The 21,931-nt window shown below is 34.9% G+C and overlaps 1 protein-coding gene across 1 annotated transcript; it reads left to right on the top strand.

Annotated features, from left to right (window-relative positions):
- Nucleotides 1–363: 363 nt before the first annotated feature.
- On the top strand, nt 364–6,697 carry LOC124211443 (radial spoke head 14 homolog). The gene is made up of 8 exons (XM_046610503.1): nt 364–550; nt 971–1,110; nt 1,741–1,859; nt 2,889–3,100; nt 3,306–3,382; nt 3,459–3,686; nt 4,964–5,119; nt 6,082–6,697. The coding sequence occupies exons 1-8, from the start codon at nt 463–465 to the stop codon at nt 6,229–6,231; spliced, it is 1,170 nt and encodes a 389-aa protein (XP_046466459.1). The 5' UTR covers nt 364–462; the 3' UTR covers nt 6,232–6,697.
- The last annotated feature ends 15,234 nt before the right edge of the window (nt 6,698–21,931 follow it).

The raw sequence follows: 21,931 nt of genomic DNA, 5'->3' as shown, positions 1-21,931 counted from the left end.
TCCGATTAAATTCTGGAAAAGACAATATTACTGCAATCCAATTGAGAGACAAGGCATCGTGAAATTGTCCATCGACTGAGTTTCTATCAAATGCATTTGGAATCAGACGTTGATGATAATTTACACATTGCTTCATGCAGTTATATTTTTGTTACAGTTACTGCATTGATCCGTATGATCCTTTCTAGACTATATTGGACCTCCAGAAAGGCAGAAAAGGCATCAAAAAGAGCGTAGGACCAACAGCAGAGAAATTACGAAGGAAAGACGAGCAGCAGAGAAATGACGAAAGGAAATTTTTCTTTTTTCGGCTGTATCTCTCTGCGCGGAATCGATTTCTCTGAATGATTACCGTTGATTGTTTCTGACCATTCTGTTTGTTTATTATCGTTGTTTGACTCGCCAACATCTGCACTAAATATTTACATCTGTTAATTAGATTTCTAACAACTCATTTTCAACATGTATCCGTGTCCGATGCTCCATAGTTACTATCAAAGATGTGAAAATCAAATTCCTAGAAGAGCTCTGAACCGGATGATAGACCAAGGTCAGACTTAACCTGTTCTATACTGTAAAACATTAAACCAATATTTGACCCAACGTCTTTCAAATTACATGATGCCGAAAGTAGAGATCACAATTACGCGTATTTTAAATGTATAAAATTAGGTTTAATCATTTTTCATAACGTAATTCGTTTTATAACGCAGGCACGGTTTCTGGCTATGTAGCGTTGAGAAAGGTAATCGGTTGATTGTTTTAGGAAAATTCAACAAATATCAAGTCAAAGAAATCGTCATGCAGGCTTTTGCGCTTTGATTTTGTGACACAGTCAATGTAGAGTAAAGTATCCAATCTTAAAAATGGCGTAAAAACATTTTTAATATTCAATATGAGCTGGTTGATGTTGCATATTTACCGTCATCGGATGGAGTCTCCCGGATTTGAAGCTAAAATGTTTTTCCAGCGATGCTGAAGGACACAGATTGCAGAGAACTGGATCCCCCGATACTCAGGCTAAATTCTTTGCATCCCGAATGTTACGCTCCTCATGTGGACGTGACACGTGCCAAGTGTGCTTTCGGTCGGCGAGCTCTACCTAAGCTGGTGAACCTTTTAGCCTCAATTAAGGAGATGTCCTTCCTGTTTTACCGAGAAATTCAACAAATCATAATTTATATTTTTCTCCTCTTATGAGTCATGAAATCGCTTCGATCTCAGAGAAATGGTAATATTTATTATCGTGTCATCGTTCAGAAAATTTTGGAAAATTGAAATCAGTCGGTAAAACAGGAGGTTTTGAAATTTTCTGAAATCAATTAAATGGCGTTCGGTTCGTAAATTTGAATTTTGCATAAATCATGCACGTTTACACGCCGGATAATTATGCAAGGTAATTTCAAACGTCATTTTTTTATTTTACGTATGTATTAGTAATCGGCATCTGTCGGAATTTGCATTCTCATCATATGAACCATAAATCGACATAACCGTCCCAAATCGGAACGTTGATCGGACTTTAATCCCATATTTAATGCTAATTTGCAACTTTGTGAAAATTTGCTTATTTCTGAAAATCAGTTATTTCAAAATAAAGTCGACCCATATTATGAAAAATAGTTGTGTATCATGAATCACGTTTCATATTCCCCGTTGTAGCGAAACTTTACCAATAAGTGAAATTAGTTAATTTTTAAGTCCATCTGGCAGTTTACTCGAAGAATACGGTTATTTCAGAGGACGGAATTGCACAGTGAACATCCTCGGATTGTTAGACAAGCGGTCAACACGATCGCCGATTTGATCCACAACCCGGAAAGCGTTGTTGAGGCAATAAGGCTTCGTATACCAGACAGGTCGAATCGATTGATTGATTTTATATCGCATTTTGAAAGACAAACTATTGAATTGGCTAATCTGGTCGCAACGCGTGAGTTAATTGGATATGATTGATGGTTACTGATATTTTTCTAACGTTGTTAAAATTGTCGGATAATTTACCAGCAAGTGTAACGTTAAAAAATGTAACACAAGCAATTTCATGGGGTAAATCCGATTGAAAATAAGTATGGTTATCTGATGTCCCTCAATTCTATTAATGACTCACGCTGAACGTGACGAGATACTAGATTTACGAGAATTGATTGCTTTAGTCAAGCATTCTAATGACATGCTGGCATAGTTTTCCCATTAAATATTACGGATAAGAGCGATATTCGCTCAGTTAATTCGAAATTCGCATTATTATATTAATTGACCGTTTTATTCATCATTTCGGGGTTACTGTTTTAGTTAGAATATCTTCAGTATACATCACAGACAGAACATTGGTTTCTTTTGTCTATGAAATTGATTAAATAATCCAGATGAACAAAATAAATCTTGATTACATGTTACCGACTAAATGAAATTATAATTTACGAGTATAAAAAATTGAATTTCTTAAAAAAAAAAAAAATTTTAATTTGTAGACTGATTTCGAGAAAAGATAAACCAACGCAATGGTAGAAAAATCAGGATTTTTTAAATTCACCAACTTAAAAAATTACAGTTTTACCAATTTCGAGTAGATGGTAAGTCTAGTTCCAAAGTGTTTACTCGAGGAATACGATTAAGAAATTTATATTCAATCTCTGAAATATTTTTATCTTATCTTGTCCTTGTAAATTGGTATTCAAAAAATTTCGTATACCTAGACATTTCAGTTTTAATACTTGCACAAAATTAAGCTAATGTTTCGATTTCTTTATTCACAGAATTCTGAAAATACCTGAAAACGTTCTGTCAGACTCCTGTCAAATATCTATAAGAATAGAATCAGATTCTACTATTAGAGTTTCAGATATCTGTTCAATCAACTGATGCTGGTTTGTTTGACTGATCAGGCTAGCAGATCTTTTGGTATCTGAAGATCCCTTCCTCCGTGAAAGAATTGGAATGATTTACACATCGTTGGCCAGTCAATCAAACGGCGGTTCAGCGATTACCGGTAACCCATCGATAGTTTGCAACTTGGTGAAAAATTTACGCGATGATCTTGACTGTGTACGGTTGAGAGCAGCAGAGGCCATCGAAATGTTGGCGAGAAATTGTCGAGGTGAGGCTTAATGGGGAAGAAAAAAAATTGTAACATGTTGACAAATAAAAAGGGGCCTTCATTAAAAAAAAGCATTATAACATTAATGAAGCAACGAAGTCAAAATGTTTTAAAAAAAGTTGTGTGAATTATGAATTGAACAATAATAAAACAAGAAACTTGTAATCTCGGGTAGTTTATCTTTTTTTGAAATTGATTGTTTCAGTTGCGCAAGATCTCTGCGCCTTTGGATTTATCGATCTGATCGTCGATCGAATAATCGAAGAGAAAAAGGATATTTTGGTCAGTTCTATAGGCTTTAAGATCCTTGGAAATGTGGCGATTTCCCGAAATTTTGACGACGTTTTTTTTATTCAAGGTCGTTTATCTCGAAACGTTGAAATCTCTTCTGGACTGCGATCAGAAGATTCACGCGATCGAGATTGGGACGATGGACAAACTCGTCATGCTCCTCCAGCGAAAGGACGAGGATATTTTAGTTTCATCTCTGGCATGCTTAGCAATTTTGTGCTCTCATCCCGTCGGCAAACAAAAATCAATCGACATGGATCTTCTCTTCGTCCTGAAAACCTTCCTCGAAGATGAGGTGTGATTACGTATTTCCAGAAAAAATGCATGTTTCTCCAGAACTTCATTTGATAACGTATTACAAATATGAAAAAATTTCGAGTTCTAGTGATTATGCGCATTTTCTGACTGTACCGCGTTATGGAAAATTGAAATGGATTTCTGAAAGAGATTAGATAGTTTTCCTGAAATGTCACTGAGAAAAATTGGACTCATTTATTACATGATATAGTAGATATTTTTTTCACTACAATTAGAATTATGAAAAATTTTCACAGAAATGTTTAAGAATTATCTGAGACATTAATTTCCTGCGTGTAAATTGTGATATTTTAACGAATGTCCTAGAAATTACAGTATTTTGTTCTTTGATATTCATTGGAAAAACTGAGAAACTGCGAAAAAAATCATATTGTGAGTAAATTCGTTGAAATTTCCAAAAGTTTCCAAAAGCAATTTTCACCAGCATTCTTAAGGTGGACAAGGTTAGGACAAAATGGCGGCTAAGACGCAGTCAGCTGATCACTTTGGACGAATTTAACAAATATCCAAGCACGAATCATAACGGCGTACAAGCGATTTGACTTTCATTTTGCGACATTAAGTCAATCTAGAGTCGAATAATATGCGAGAAAAAAAAAATTATAAACAAAATTAGAACAGCCCTAAAATTTTCTAAAGGTTATACGATTTTATTACAATACCATTTCATGACTCGCGGGAAAAGAATTTATTGGAAAAATGTGATTTTAGCGGCCATGAAATCGGTTTCTGATATCTTTTACCATTTTTATCTTATAAATGTTGCTCAGCCCTGGTTGAAAAATATTTTGGAGTGTTTTAGCGACAAAATTTTGAATGGTTTTAAAAACTGTAAAAGTCCTGTAAGAGTTCTGGTTATTTTTTCTGATATTCGAATTATGTTCCGACTATCTTCACGGACCTAATTGGATCACTGTCCGAGTTTAGTTGTAGATTCTATAATAATTTTGAAATGTCTAAGAAACACATGTGACAAATTTTAACTTCTCGAACGAAACTCTCAGAAGCTTCTAGAAGATTTTTCATCAAATCTTTATGAAATAACCAAAGGTGTTTGAATAACATGAAATTAGTCAAAACAGAATCAGGGTCTATAAAAAATTTTGTCAAAGTTGTTCAGACACTTGTTCAGACACTTGTTAAAAGTACTCAGAAATATTTTTTATCATAGAGAGTTTCAAGGCCTGTGTTTTTATAATCAGGTCAATTGTTAATCGATTTTATTAAACTTGCTTTATTGACACGTATTTTCAGCGAAGAGCTGTGCACACGAAAGCAGCAGGCGTCGTTGCATTCGTGACAATAACGACACCGGGAAAATTACGGTCCTTAGATCTGCAGATAATGGGTCGTCTTTTGGAATTGGCTGCCGATTTTCACTGTAGAGAACTTCAGCTCATGGCCTTGAAGGTACGACGAATTGACTCCGTGCATGAAAAATTTTACATGCGTGTAAAACGGAGAAAGCAAGAATAATTCGGTTGTATATTTGTGGCTTTTGTCAATCGAAAAAAAAAAACAAAATTGAAACAGATACGGTAGATTAAAAGTTATATCGATATAAATTATCATTACTTTATGTTTTTCTGCTTTATACGCATATAAAAGTTGGGCATATTTTTTCATACACTAGGACTCAATGTAAGATGAAATCTTTCTCGTTTTTGTTACTATCCTTCAGCAGCGATGATGCAGCTCGTTAAGGATACGGGAATGACTGATTCGAACAGTGAAGTGCAGCTTGGGAACAAATTATAATATGATAATATTATTATAGCATGTGCTCTGTGTCCGGTTCGTCGTTGAGCAAGCATCTAAATTTATAATTACTGTTGAATGTCCGCGTCCTTATGGCATACATACATTTAGAGATTACGAATTGAGATTAAGGATAGATGATCTAACCATGGTAAATGATGCTGCGCGATTGTTTCTTTCCCATGTACATACATCCAGCGCATAGACTCGAGTCCATAGTCGGTATTTCCCTCCGGGATAAAGATCAGCGATGATCGTGACTCGCGGAACAGTCGCATTGTGAGCATCATATTTCTTCTTCTCGCAATTTTCATACGCGTCTGAATTTCTCGGAATTTATATTATATCCGGAAAAAAATATTACAAAACCAATGTTATCAGTTGTCGATCAAACTTTTATAATTTAGTCACGCATTCGAGATATAAAAGTTGGAAAATTAATTGGTAATCGGTAATCGTAGAGTCGTTTTCCATTACAGTTTTCACAATATTCTCACAAATACTTTCATTGTAATAATTCTCCCTGTATTTTAGAAATTCGAATTTTTCGAAACGATGGAATATCGAAATAATGTATAATTACTAAAAATTGTCTCATATTTGCCATTTTTCAGGCGTTGACGAACATCGCCGAGGTTCCCAGAGGCAGAGCCATGATGTTGCAGTCGAACACGATGTTCATCGAGAATATCGATACGTGCAAAGACGAAGCCACTGAAAGGCACAAGGCAATTTTAATGGAGACTATTCGATGGCAACCGTAAATTTCATCTTCGTAAATTTTTATTCAATCCTCTTGAGAGTATTGAAATTATACATATATAGAAATCTACAGACACTCTGTTGATAGTTTGTTGCTAAATATTTTGCTGAGAAATTTCTGACATTTCATATTTCTGACTAACTTCTCTCGATATTTTGTGATAGTCCTTGAAATGTCCCAATTTACAGATTCTTTTAAAATTTTCCAGAGTCGTGACATTTGAAGTATACATATTTCAAGGCAAAAATGTCATAAAAAAATAAATTGTCCCAGACTCACTGAAACATTTACGATTTTCTTTGTTTATTCAGAAGTTTGAAAATTATACCTCGTACTTTGGTATCCGTTTCAATTCCGCTGCAACGGTCGTTTTCTCCTCGTTCTATGGTTTTCCAATTTTTCCTTAATCATTCCTAAGTTACAATCAAAATTTCTCACCGCACTTTGAAAAGTTCCGATTCATAGAAATTCCGAGATTTTCCGAGAACAAAGAAATTCTTGATATTTCTGAAATCCGTATTTTGTGTAATATTACAAATGTTTTATAATTGAATAAATGAAATTGCTTATTATAAACAATTCTAAAGCATTGTGTTTTTGATATTTTTTAATAAAACTTATTATGTATTGATACATAGAAACTTCGTCCCGAATATATTAATGCATCCATGTATTTTTTGGAAACAAATGATATCGGAGGCGAGTAAATTTCCGTTATAATAATAAAATCCCAGCGTCTCAGATGGGTAGGATAAAAAATAAATCAACAATTTTCACTCCAGACCCAGAAATTCGTCGGTCGATCTAAGACAAAATATTTTCAGTCAACCTATTGCAGTTTCGAGATTAAATCAATCATTACCCAAATGAAGCAATCGGATCATCTGTGAAGTGATCACTGGGTGTATAATTCGTGATCAGGTTATGTAATTATTTTACGTCAGGATTAACGAAAAATAGCATCGAGATCTTAATTGTTCGTCGGGGTAAGTAATTCTTTCATCAATTTTATTTTAATAAACATACTGTAATGATTCAGAACTTAAACTTGGATTGACGAATCGAGGATTAGAGGCGATAAAAGTTATAGAAACAGACTGCGCGTTTCAAAACATGGTAGAAGATTTATACTTGACATGGGAATTTGTGATCAAACATCTTTTGTCTTTATTTAATGAAAAATGTGAATTTTCTTTGCACGCAGAACCTGAGAATATGCGTGAGCTGAAAGAAAACTGCTTTAATAAAACCACCCAGCGAATGATCTACAAACAAAATATGAGCAGTCAATGTTTTCTCAGAGTTCCGGTTAACCCAAAGTAAGCGTAAATTTTGCAACCTCGAATATACATTCACATCGATATATTGAACTGGTTAGATCATCCGCCAAAACTTGGGAACAGGTATAAGGTTATACATCAAAGTTTAAAAGGTTGATGCAGATCAACAGTAATCATAAAAGAGAAAGGGCATTCACTACGGTTTGGTTAGCAGGATTTGTTCGACCTCCAGGATCATGGCTAGAGGCTCGGGTCCATTTTTTATAGAGCTGTAACTCACGTCGAAGCACTTTGAGGAATGTCGAACATTATTTTCGGTATAACTTTCAGGGTTTACTCAGTGGAATGTGAATCTCTGTCAGTTGTTTAGTTTTTCAGAAAGGTTGCTCCCAAATTCAAGTCACTTCTAAGAATTTTTCTGCAGTAATGTCTCAATTTCTATGCAAAAAATTCATTTACGCGTATTTATGGAAAAACCTTGATAATTCTTGAAAACTTATCAGAAACGTTGTCATAATTCTAGTTTCGTTGAAAATATTCTTATATAGATCTACTTCCAGATTTTTGAGCTGCATTTCAGTCAGAAACAGTCAAAAGGGCGAAAATGCTGAGTTTTTCAAATTTTCAGTAGAAATCCCTTAGACATTATCAGAATGATTGAAACTCTTTTCTAGAAAGAAAACAGAATCGTCGCTCTCTGTAGAACTGTTGAAACACACGGTTTATTTTACATAAATTTCTGAAAGACATTGTAGGAATTTTTTTCCAGGCCTTCTTTTGAACACGAAGTCCATTTCAAATGGCAGTAAGGATTTGGGAAAGTATTAGGCATGCATTCTATGTAAAAACTTATGCTTAAATACCATTATGGACATATTGCAGGCTAGATTTTGGCGCTCCCCTCGCAGAAGTATGCAAAAATGGTATGCTACATCCAGGCCTAAGGGTAAGATACAACAAATTATATTAAATAGAAACGGGGCTCCCCAATTTCGCAGTTTACGATTCACCGTATTTTATTTTTGAATGTCATAGGAATTATTCTTGAAGGCGTATCTAAGCGCGTCTGGGGATGACAATGCCGAAGAAAAAGGAGTTAAAGGATCGTTTTGCAGAACTCCCTGCGTATTAACGGCTCTGAGGTAAGACGGACTTCTTTGTGTAGATGATGCAAAGAGATCCAAAAGTTTGAGTGAGATGTTGACTGAAGTCAGTATAATTTGAAAATATGGCTAAGGACATAATTTTTACAAGTTGCAATGAACATCAGTGAACGTGATTAACTTTTATGAAGTTTCTTAACATTCCTGTGAATTGGAACTTTTTTCGTGTGGAAATAGGAGAATTTTTCTTGTATTACTCCGAAATATTTTGCGAAAGAGTTTTCCAGCAAAAAATTTTCACCAGGTGAAAATTCACCATGACGAAAAACAAACGGGGAGTTATGAGATTTTATAACTAAACAAAGGTATAATTGGGGAGACCTAATTATACCGATTTGATTGTCGCAAAATTTTCAATGACATTTCAATATCAATTTCTCAAAAAAAGTCCCCTTGTGAAATCTGAAAACATACTAAAAACTGACTGCGAAACCTGCATCTAAAATTAGGGAAATGTTTCGAATTTTGTGACAATGATCGGAATATGATTAGGGACAATTACGAGTTTGAAAGAAATTTGTGACGAGTAGGTTTATACTGAGATTTTTTAAAAACATTGGAAATATTAATTTTTCACCACGGATAACCTGAGGCTGGATTTATCCTTCAGTATTTTTCGCGAAACGTTGTATATGATACTTGATTTGCTTCCGAATTCCATATTTACAACGTAAAAAAAGCCTTTCCGTATCCCATGAGGGGTGGTCCAAAGGGTCAAGGATCAGTGGCGGAAAGAATATCCCTAAAATCGAAATTGGAGTCGGGCAGATGGATTGTAGCAAGTCAAACGCCAGCGGGAGCACCATTGTGGGTGTTGCGTCATTTCCTGGGTTGCCTTCCGCGCCCTTTGCTGGACGAATCGCACTGGCGAATTTTGGCAGTTGCCTGCGCAGCGGCGTCGCGGCCGAGCTCCGGAAACGACTACGGCGACCAAATGGTGGAAAAAATAGTAGCGTAAGCGTAAAAATTGTGTAAAAGAATTGTCTTTTTCTAGGCGTCGTTTGCTTTTTTTTTTGTCGGTAAGACAGATTCTTACCTTCAGAGCCTTGCAAGCCTTACCTATCGAGAATTATTTGACGCTGGTGGGACTGATTCTCCTGATACGGAACCTCAGCTTTGTGACGCACTTTGAATCTCCCGTGATGCTTCACCACGAGGCTGTAGAATCTCTGAGCCAGTATTTTACCGCTGCCGTTATCTCCCGCCCTTATAGACCCGGGCTTTGCACCAGGGTAAGATCAAAGGACCTCTTTCTAATGCTTATATGAAGTGAAGAAGGATTTTTTTTTTTTAAGTCATGTTGGGCAAAGTTTGTATTACGCGTTATTTTGTCTTTCTTGGCTGTGAATGGAAGACCTCAAAAGGTTATTACAGACGCAAAGCAAATCGTTGATCGAAACTTTTGAGATTTGATAGGAATTGTTTCTGTGTGTTGAGTGAAGAGCATGCAAATTTGTTTAGAAAAAATAGAAAGTACTTTAAAATTGAATAGCTCGAGTATTATTGATTTTTCTGGTTATAATTACGGCTAGAAACGTTGCGGAAATATTGAATTTTTCTTAATCCTATTTTGGAACGTAACAATGAAGCGTAAAAAAATTTTGTTGATGACGCACTCTGTTACGAATAATTTCCAAAAATTACCCTGTCATGGTACATCAGTTCTTCGGAATAATGTTTTTTTTTAAGGCACGTCACACCGACGAGCTCAACAATTCTTGTTTTACGCTCTTTTTTATCCCCAAGTGATGTTATGTCCTCATTTTTGAGGGAACACTATGTAAACATATTACTTGCAGCAGATTATCACTTGCTTCGAGGTTATGGCGTGCCACTAAACAGCTTGACTCCATGATTTTAGTATTTTCCTATCGATAAACTCGTCTCATTGTCAAAAGTTTGAAGAGTGAATATCAGGAAGAAGAAAACGCTGCATTTGTTGGTAAGACAGGAAGGTCTCACGTTTTCTCAATCGTAACTGTGATTTGTAACAGAATCCCTTGAATAATTATCAACTGCTCCGAGTGTACATTAAGTAAAATCCCCGTCCCCATCTGCCTCCATTATCAATTACTTCGATAAACTCGGCGAACGGATATCAAGTCATGATTCGGATAATCGAGGTTCTACTGAAGTCATGATCGACGGGAATATTTCACTTTCGACAGATAATATCGTTTTTTTTTTTTTAAATCGATTCAATACTATCTTTAGTTCACCATTATCAATAATCTTGTAAACATAAATATTTAACGATACCAATATAGTAAGACGAAGTGTTTAGAGTGAATTTGCAGCAAATAGTCTTCGGAATAAAATGAACTATAGTAAAGCGAAATCAACGACATCTACTAGATTTTCAACGATTTGAAGCGCTTTTGCAACAAAGTATGGATATGTAAATTTTTCTATTTCAAAAGAGATAATTCGATAAATACTCAACTCTCTACCATCCCGTGGTAAAATTAACAAAAATACATCGATTTTTGGCTCACCAATCTCTCTAACATCAAACAACAAGTAATATACATGTACGTATGAAGGTTTTGCTTGAATTGTACGTATGTACCTGTTCAGTTGGACGAGGAGCACAAGCCCTTGTTGATATTCTTGTCAGAACATTGGCTCGAGGTTAAAGAGCTTTGTCAACGAACCGGAATTTCTCCTCACCGCATCACGTCTGATTGTGAGTCGCGATGCGAATTTGCGAATCCTGATAACGAGGTCGAACGCATAGTCTGGCAGCGCGGTTTGCCACCTGGGAAGGTCGAATATGTCTGGGATAATTTCTCGAGGTAACCCTGATGAATTATCTTTCTTTCCACATTCCGTGAGCTGTAGGAAGCTTGCGGTTTTAAATTTAGGAAGCAGAATTATCGTCATGAACGAGCTTTTGTAAAGTAAGACATTCATCCACTATATTCTGTAATTGGAAGGCAGCTTAAGCAAAATTAACAGCTTCGCCTAACAAATGTACCAGACAAAAGTTGCTGTAAGGTTTTTACACAGAGACACAATAAATCGCAGCATTATTTTATTCATGAAATTGGTGATTTTTGAGAAATTGATACCAAGATAGTACTGATTAACAAAGGTCGATCATTTTTGTCCCACGAATCTTGTAGCCACTATAGGGACAAGTCTCGGCGTCTTTGAAATTGGTTAATTGGACGATTTTCAACCGAAGCATAATATGAAATTCAAATTTCGACGTAAAGAGAACTTGCAAATCGACAACACGGTATTTGGATATTTTCGATTTGGAGAAAATCGCAATTGATAGACTAATGGGGTGATTGTTTCAGAAACCTGATATGTCGGACTTTTCGTACTTCGGATTAGCAATCAGCCTTTGTCGAAATTGCCATTTTTTCATTTTCGAGTTCTGTTTGCCCCAACTTTGAAGCCAAAGCCATAAAAACAACAAAATTCGAAAACACCTAGATCCATCACGATAGTAGCTTCAAATTTGACTTAAACTAATAAATGGTCTGGTACATTGAGCAAAACGTAAATACGAATTGATATCTCCACTTTATATCTCGCTCGAAAGCTACATAATTTTTGTCTCAAACATTTCTGAACGAAAACGTTATTTTCGAGATATTCTAATGACTAGTTTAAAATGGTTTATTCGGTGTTCTAGCCAAGTCTTCTGGTAACCACCTGCAGTTTCCTTTTCAATTACTGCTTTTTAATTGCGTACAGGAAACTGAGTCCACGAACAGCAACGAGTCATCGTCTCATCGGCAAGCCAAGAAATCGGGATGAAAATTGGAACGTTGATGAAGCCAGAATTAATGGTGCAATTGCACCAGTGGCAATCCAAACCCCAAAAGGCGTGTACTTGATTCCTTCTACCGAAAATCGCTTCCAGAATTTGATGGTAGAGGCGGATCAGTCGGCCTGCGGAACAGCATCGGAAGCCCGGAGACCGAAAAGCATCGACAACCCGAAGTTCGAGGCTTCGAGCTGTGACCGAAAGATTTCAACTCGCAAGGTCAATATCAAGGTGAACGGCACTCAGACCTTCGAGTGCGAATTTTCGGAGGTGACGAACAGTTGTGTCCCGAAGCTTTCCAAGCTCTGGGAAAAGAAAGCCGTCATACCTCTGACCAAGTCTACGGCTTTGCTGATGAAGAACCTTTTTGGCGACGAGAACATGGCGAAGCTTCCAGAAGACGCAGGCGCAACATTATCGCAGGATAAAAGCTCGGCCTCGAAACTTTGCAGGGACGTGAAGACTGTGACGAACGCTTTTAAGGATGTGAACAAGTCTAGGGATCAGCCAAATAAGGACTTCGTCGACGAATTGAAGAGCAACTTCCAGCAGGGAAGAAGAAAGCCGTCGGACGCCAAGTTCTCTTCGCATGTTCTTCGGGATTTTCCAACTGTTGTGCAACGATTAACGCCATCGAAGCTTCTTGGCTCGGCGAATCGCCCTCGGAGATTTACTGCGGATTCCGACTCGACGGAGGAATTATTTCGAAAAACTTCCTACGCGCCCGTCTCGTCGACGAATTCAATCTGACAAGATAAGGAACGAAGAATTAATGGATGAATTAATAAACCAATGAACACAGAGACATTTGAATCTGGTTAAGGCGCTGCAGTGTTTCAAAACTTGGCGGAACTTGATCGTTCGGATCTTTGTACTCTGACTGTATTGCTCTATAATCAGTTGTGGAAAAGCCGTTGCATTGTTAATCAACGAGTGCGGCGAAATACTCTTAACGAATGTCGCAGTATAGATAAGTAAATGAATACGAAACGAGTTATTACCGTTGTAGGGTATTCCGTAATTCGCTGCGTGATAAAATGATTACATTCAAAAAATATTATAACGTACCGGAATCCTTTCTGGAAATGATACATCAACGTTTTAACATATACCTAGGGTAAATACGCCTGAATTCCGCACTATTCAGGGTACATTTTTACCGAATTTTGCCTGTTTTAGGCAACTGAAACTGCATTTAATTAGATCGCCATTTGGCTCGTTGTTTGCGATTGGCCGAATATTCAATCTCTCCAAATGTTGGCCAGTAAAACATACTATGAATTGCATAAATGCAGGCGGATTTGTTCTCCATGTTAAATTGCCCGTAGCAGATTTCTACAAAATAACTTGGTGAATCGTATATTAAGTAAGAAATTTACAATTTCAAAGCCTAACCACATATTTATAATGTGTTTTTTACGAATGAAAAATAAAGAGACATATGTTTGTTTGTTTCTTGATTTGTTAACTCGATTTTACGAATTGTATACGACAGCTTGAAGTTTCCATACTTGTTTCGAGAATTAATAATTGAAACGAATCTAATTCAAAGCCGACTGAATTAAAAAAAATTTGATTGGGTTTTTATAAAATACTTCAATTCTTTTTCAAATCATTGAATAAAGATTTCGATGCATTTGAGCAGAAAAACGGAATATCAATTTTATAATAAATTTTATTCCATTATTTGAAAAGTAATGAAGCTTTTGAGAATTTGCAGAATACGTCTGGTTTTTTTTTCACAAAGAAATAGTTTTTTAAATTTCTGAAGTGATTACAAATTGCTGTGTTTTCCTTTAATTTTCAAACAAATTAGTGCTAAATTATATTGTTTCCAACATCGAAATAATATTTATATATTTTTGTATTCAGATGTAACTATGTGAACAAAAATTGAGCAAAGTCTGAAAAGTTGTTCCACCGAAATCAGTAAAAATTACTACAAAAAAAATCTAAAAAATCGTTCTTCGGGTAAATTGAATTTTTCTACCTAAATCCATCGAAATGTTCCCTACGAATCCTTCCAAAAAACATTTAAGTATTTTATACGCGAGCGTTGTCAAATTTTCTACCATAAATTATTAATATGTATTGCATGTCGTGTCGATTTATAGTTAAATGTATTTGAAAGAACGAGTGAAGCGCGAGTCGAAAAATTTCGAAGAAGAAGACCGTGAAATGGAATGGAATCAGCAAATTGCGATCCAAAATATCCGTATCTCCTTGTTTGCGGTCCAGAATATCACTGAAAACTAGCCGGTGAAATTACAGATGGTAAGAATTGAAATGCACAAATTTGACGCGGAATACCTCATATTTCCATCTCATGCCGGAAGTGAGTTGGAAACGTTTGTTAATATTTGAACGATCGATTCCATTCATTGTACAAAAACAAAATAGCACAGTATAACCGGGAATCTAAACAACACCAGATGGGAAATATCAATTCTTGAAAATGGAGTATGGCAAAACCTGTGGAAGTTCCTCGTTACTCATTTATACCGCAGCAATTACCTCAGAAATATTCTAAACAACGTAACGGTGAGTTGGTTTAGCCGTTTGTCACGTGTTGCGCTCCAGCGAATAATCCTCAATTGAAAATGAAGATATAATACATAATAACGTTACGCTGAAGCTTTTGTTAGTACTATCATTATTATTACACGGTTAAATCTCCGCTACTGCGGTGCGTCACCCGCTTTGCCGGTCCTTTGTCCATGGATCGCCAAAAAATTCTGACTTACAAAAGGCCGGCGCAAAAATTATTCAGGTCTATATCGCTACCACATTGTGCATTGTGTGCCGATTGATCTGACGCGCGTGCGCTAAAATTTTAGAGCGAAAGCAATTGTTTTGTCAGGTTGACCAACCGACATAAATTCGGATCGCGGCTCACCGCTACGTATTTAACCTCAACTATTTTAACAGCTGTCGGTGTGGAACACAACTGCCAGCGGCAACTGTCAAAATTTTTGAGGTTATACATTGCGGCAACGTGTCATCAGCCTTGCCAACCAATCAGACGAATATTTCTTTAAATGGCGCCAGAACGATTCTTTAGACTTCTCATTTAGATGTCCCCACAATAATTCTCTAGACGACTTGTACGATGTTGCAATAATTCTTCATATTTCTCATTTTCAAGAGTGATGTTTGACGATTTCGAAACCCAATAAATACAGGAATACATAATATATTCCATTTTTTGCTTTATAACGTGGAAAATTTTTCTACAAACATATAATGATAATTACCGAACGAGTTAACACTGACAGATTTATATCCTAAAATCTGAATTGTAAGTATACAAATGTTAGGAACTTTTACTTACATAATATGTCTTTGTTTCCAATATTTAGGACCACCATCATGTCAAGTAAGTGTGTTTGACAATGGCAGACGGTATCTAATTGGTGCATATCTTCTCAAATAAATAATTTACAAATTAGTCTTTAGATTTCGTTAGAGATCTTTAGATTTTTTTCAGACTTATGCTTGAACTACAATATTTCATATTAAGAAAACAACTTTCCTTTTCGCTTTGAACGGAGTCTAATCGCTACTACAAGTAGAGAAATTTTTTTAGGGTTGGCAGCGCTGCCTGTCATCAGGTGGTCGATTATGTAATTTTGCTTTCCAAATTTCCCACTATACCAGCATTCTGATTGGCTTGCAAAGTTTAGTTCCCTGGTCAACCTAACAAAGCAACTGCTTTCACTCTAGAATTTTAGCGAATGCGCTACAATTCAAGAGCAGTGGTATGCCAGGGAGACCAACCGTCATAAATTTATATGACAGTTCACCGCGATGCATGTAGCATGAAAAATATTGACAGTTGTGAATTCAGCAAAATTTAAAAAATTTTTAAGGCTACATACACCGCATGCGCATTAAATTTTAGCAGACGACGCACCATGCAGTCTTCAGGAATTGACTCTACATTATTCCTAAGAGAAATAAAAAATTGCAAATTTGGTTTGCAGCTTCGGTTTTAGTCGCTGATTGAATTTCTTTACCATTTTAAATTCAGATAGGCAAAAAGTTTTTACTCTTTTGCTGATCGACGACTCGTAGAAAACTCGAGGACTCGTTCAATCGTCAATCAAATCCACTGAATCAATTCATTAACATTGAGTTCGTGTGACTCTTAATGATTTTCATGGATTTTCCATGTCGTAGCACGGATTTACAACGATTTCCCAGCGTGCTCCTTTGATTTACAGGGATTTCCGGATTGGATAGAATTATACAGGAAATCTCGACAGATCATATTGGAAATCGTCTCGAACGCTGTGAAAGCATTCGAGATTCATGGGAATCATTTGGTTCAGTTATAGAAATCAGCGAAAGCACAAATCAAAATAGAATATTTCCATGAATCCTGCTGCTATTTCAAATGGTTTCAGTTATCCGTTTCATTGACTGCTCACAATTTTAAGAAAGGCTTGAGTCATCCTCGTTCCTTTTATTTACAGTTTGATCTACAATCGTTAAAAATTTCAAAGATGAGAGGAAATGACAAGATAAAAATAAAAATTACAATTTGATGATTGCTGCTGTCTTATCACACTAAGAAAAATTTCCTATTTGTGGTTGCTATAAAGTTCCTAAGTATTCCCATTTTTTACCATAACCGAAAGATCTAGTTCTAGGTAAAAAATGATAACGAATTTCGTATATTTAATCAGAAAAAAGCAGGTGTTACTATTTTTTTTCATTACGACCACTTGTATCGTATTTTTTTTGTTATTATTGCGATAATTTGATGTCAGTGCAATAATACGTTGATGTTGACTGAAAAAAGATAGCAAACGAAACAGATTCAATGTTTTGTTTAGCAGACAACGTATAGCACTGATAACTACAATCACATTAAACGGTTACTTGTAACATATTTTCGTATAATTCCAGCAGTATTTAATCTGTTATAGTAACAATATCCACTTTACAAGAATTTTGTAGTAATTATAGTTTATGAAATTTTCAAATAATTTTTTCAAACAAATAATTATATCGTCGCGAGTGAAACAGAGTTATTTCACATAAATGTTTATTCCGGATGCGCCGTTGTTGATACAGCGCTTCAAGGTGACTACGGTAAATTTTCATTTGTTTATTTATCAGTAACTTTTCACGGAATATTAACGCGCGTTAAAACCACGAAGAAGCAAATAGCCAGCGGTCAGTTTAATTTCAATGCCAAAGTCGCGGAAATTTGTTCTAAACTATATACAAAGAAGATTTTTACATAATAAGATACAAAGGAAAAAAACTTGCGAAACCCTAGAGAAATCTCACACGCTCTGATTGTATTCTAATTAGTTTAAAGTGATTTGAACGCTATTTAGAAAGATAGAAATTAGGTAATTAAAAAAAAAAAAGGTTTTCAAATATTGATTTTCAACAAGTTCTAGAAAGAAATTCTAACTTGAACTTTACCATAAATTTCAGTATCTTAATTAAAACTCAGAAAACATCGGTATCAAAAAATCCTTTCGTAAGTTTGTTTTATCAAGTCTATAAAAGTGTGTAAATGACGTGAATCAGATAATAAAAATGAAATCAGAAATAATCACAGATTTCAACATACTTTAAAAAAAAAACCTTCCAAAATCTTTGGAAACATTTTTCCACGCATACCTAGTAATTTCGTCAAAAAGGGCAAAAAGAGGATTCTGCAGTTTTACCAACATGCGGGGGTTAGGACTGGAAGTAATCGTACTTTTTCCTGATCATCAATGGATTTTAATATTCCAGTAGAAGTTGACGAATTCAAAAGACACGAAGAAGCGGTAAATGGCGGCGTTTCGTCATTTCGTGGATCATACTCGTGAATGGATGACGAGTCGTGTCGCCGGAAAAGAAACAATCGGCATTGAAAAGACCCGAGATATTCATCACATGCGGCTTACAAAAGAACGCACTTAGAAACGCGACAAGGAAGCAGAATAAAAAATAAATAAAAAACGAGGGACAGAAAAACAACGATAAAAAGCAGGATCCCGATGACCACATATCTTTCCTCGAAGAGGATTTACACAATTTATATACCTGCCTGCTCTAATGCACTAATGCTGTTTTGTATTTGCATTAAATTCCGGGCTGAGACGAACAATACATTGAAAAAACCACTTTGCCGATAAATCGGATGATTCAAAGTCAGTCCAACGACGAAAGCGAATCACGTTTGTATTGAAATTGAACGTCCGAACTGCTTCGTAATTTTGTAGAGAAATTTTTCAAATGTGCGCAAAGTTTTTGAGGAATTTTTTGGAAACTTACGTATGATTTTTATTTTGTAAGAAAATGATAAGATATTTAGGAAACAGTTGACATTAGTTATTCCGAAATGTAGTTGAAAAAAATCGAACATATCGGTAGAATATTTTCAATATAACTGTCAGAGTCATGACAATATTTAACGGATATTTTCAGAAAATATCAAGCTATTTCGCACAAATCTGCCAAAATTTATTTCAGCCATATAAATTCGGATATTTCTACTAAACTCTAAGAAATCATAACTTTTTAGAAATTCACGTTCCAAATGAATTTTTAGACATTTCTCAAACTAATGACGTTGAGGATCATTTTTGCCAGGGCTCGTATTGAAAGCGAATCGCGATCGGCATAAATTCGGGCTTCGGTTTATTATATACTTATTTTTTGGCATTGAGTAACGCAATAATGGCACTCTTTGCTCAGTGATTTACAAACACTGGATTGCCATTAATTATGTGGATCTTAGCAATTAAGAATTGGCCGGTTTCATGCTGAGATACAATCTGGACCTTTCGCTACTTTGACCTATTTTTCATCTTATCTATGCGGTGAAAGGAATTCGTGGTCGGTGAAAATTTCGTAACATTTCGCAGTCGGTGCATCGTTGGAATCTTGACTAGATTCAGAGCAATTAAAAAAAAATTAGTAACGAGTCAGTTTAATCATAATTACCATAAATTCTGGTTTATATATTTCACTCGTATTTCATTGTTACGGAAATTAATTCAAAGTCTGCTAAAGTTTACAGCATAAATTTATTTATCTATGGAAGTATTTTGTATTATTTCCAAAAAAAAATATTACTGAAATTTTTCAATCCATCCAGGAAAGTTTCTCAGTATTGACAATTATTTGAAAAATATATTCCTAAATTTTTTCACGAGTTATTATATCATTTGAGTGAATTATTCAGGGTAAGATCAAGTTCGAAGTTTTTGCAATTATTAATGTTGCTGATATTGTGTTTGAATTCTGTGATTGTTTATCGACTACTATATTATTATACCATGAAATTTCACACGAGTCTTAGGAGTTCCGCAGAGGACTTCGGAAAAAACTTTAGGGAATTTTGACATATTGCAGAAAGAAAAAGAAAAACAAAGCAACGCGAATATAACTTTGTTATTTCCTAAAGAAATTTATTCATTGATTGTTAATTTATATATATGGAGTAAAAAAATTCTTTCGTCACACCCTAAAAATTGATGACGCAGTACAGACGACTTGAATGGTTTATTGTTGGTCGCATAAATGACTTCAGCATTTCTGAGGATTGAGTTGACTCACCATATGTATTTTTCATAATCGCGTTCTGTTTTTTTTTTTATGATAAATACACCTATAAATCAGACGTTGGATTAAGATAATTAACATTTTTTTATAATATCGAACATGGACATACATTGATAAAAAAAATGTAATTATTCACGCTGGAATTCAAGGAGGCGAAATAAGAACCAAATTTAAGAAACTTTAAAACTGTTGAAAGGATAAATTAAGAGCTTGAGAAAAATTAAAAGCATTGTGTTACCAATTTTTTTGACGGTTTACCAAATAATTATGAAAAATGTATACCTTAAAGTTTCCGGTATTCAGAATATTTTTTAACGTTGTGGAAAAAAATGCAATGAGTGAAAACTCATGATTCAAAATTCTCCAATTATTTTGTAACAATGTAGTATTTCATCTTATTTGTGCGTAAAATTTTTGCCAAAAATTGAATTACTATTTTGAAAATTTTTCCACTTTCGATTATATTGTTTGGTTTTTCTATTGATATCGTTAAGCATTGAGAACATCGTTTACAAAAAAAGATGAACAAAAATCTCGAGATGCGAAGTGAAATCATTCGTAAAATCTGCGAACAAACATTATTTATCTAGTTTATCGCTGTATTGCGTATGGTGGATTTTCCTACTTGATTGTAAACCGCGTTCTCACTTCATGTCTGGATAAAGTGCGGCGTTAATGAGGCTGACATTTCAAGGCGGTTGGAGCAGATTTCTCGAGCAGACATCGAGAGAAAATGATTAATCATTTTAAATCGCGGTGGAGTTTCTTTAAGGACAAAAATGCAAACTGGGAATATGCGCTGCACTTCTTTATATGTATATGTATAATCGCATATAGCAATGTTGCAGTATGAAGATTCTCAAAAAAAAATTATCCCTTTAAACGAAAGATTCATGATCAGAAATTTTCGACAGAGTGACGTGGACATTGCAGAGTTAGGATTTTGAGGATTACAAAAGTTTACATTAATAGAACTGTAGTATCTTTGCCAAAAAATATAACATCTCAAATAGAAAAGTAAATTTTTTTTTTTTACCCGTAATGAAGAAACAAATTTCGAATAATTTCTATGTGAATTATACAAAGTGAAGAATGTATTCAAATTATATGTATTTTTATAAACGAATGAAATGTAAGTTGTTAACTTTTGATTTGGAGAGTCGAGAATAAACGATTTTGAATTATTTTCCCAATATCACTCTGCGGAAGTTTATTTTGTTGAAAAAATTATTTTTCGCAAGTTCGTTGAAATAGATTTTTGTCCAAATTATATCATTTGTTAATCAAATTTAATATTAGTGCAACTTTGCTCTAATTAAACATAGAATAGAGTAATGCCAATTACGTGACGAAAAAAATATCGCAAACTAAAATGCTAGAGAATTAGAATCTAATTCTGGAAAAATTACTAATCGCAGAGTGATATCGAACGATTTTACGAGACTTTCGACCATTTCAAAAAGATTTAAAATTAAAAATAGATACATCCAAGCTCCTGTTTGCAGCTAATTCAATATTGCCCTCCTTGGATCGTTAAAAAAATTATAACATTAAAAAAAAAAAATTCTAGAAGATTCGCAAAACTATAATCTTGTAATAACTCTGATTATTTCTCATTATTAGTTTGGTTACTTTCAATTTACTCGGCCAATTGCTAAGATTTGTTAAATATTTTATCAACTGAATGCAATTACGAAACCATTGACTATGCGGTTTCCTTTGGGATACCTGAATAACCAGAAAATGAGGGCGAAGTTTATCCGTATGGTGTGAAAGAAAGATCGTAAACTTTGACACCTCCGTTTTACAGTTCAGAATTTTTTTTACAAAATCATCAAGCTAGTAACAATCGGACAACGGATTATATGCATTAACAAAATGGCAAAATATGCATGCAAATAT

Source organism: Neodiprion pinetum, chromosome 2 (genome assembly GCF_021155775.2).
Source record: "Neodiprion pinetum isolate iyNeoPine1 chromosome 2, iyNeoPine1.2, whole genome shotgun sequence".
In the NCBI taxonomy this organism is placed as follows: domain Eukaryota; kingdom Metazoa; phylum Arthropoda; class Insecta; order Hymenoptera; family Diprionidae; genus Neodiprion; species Neodiprion pinetum.
The sequence above is the reverse complement of the archived record's forward strand: the minus strand, read 5'-3'. Positions and strand labels throughout refer to the sequence as shown.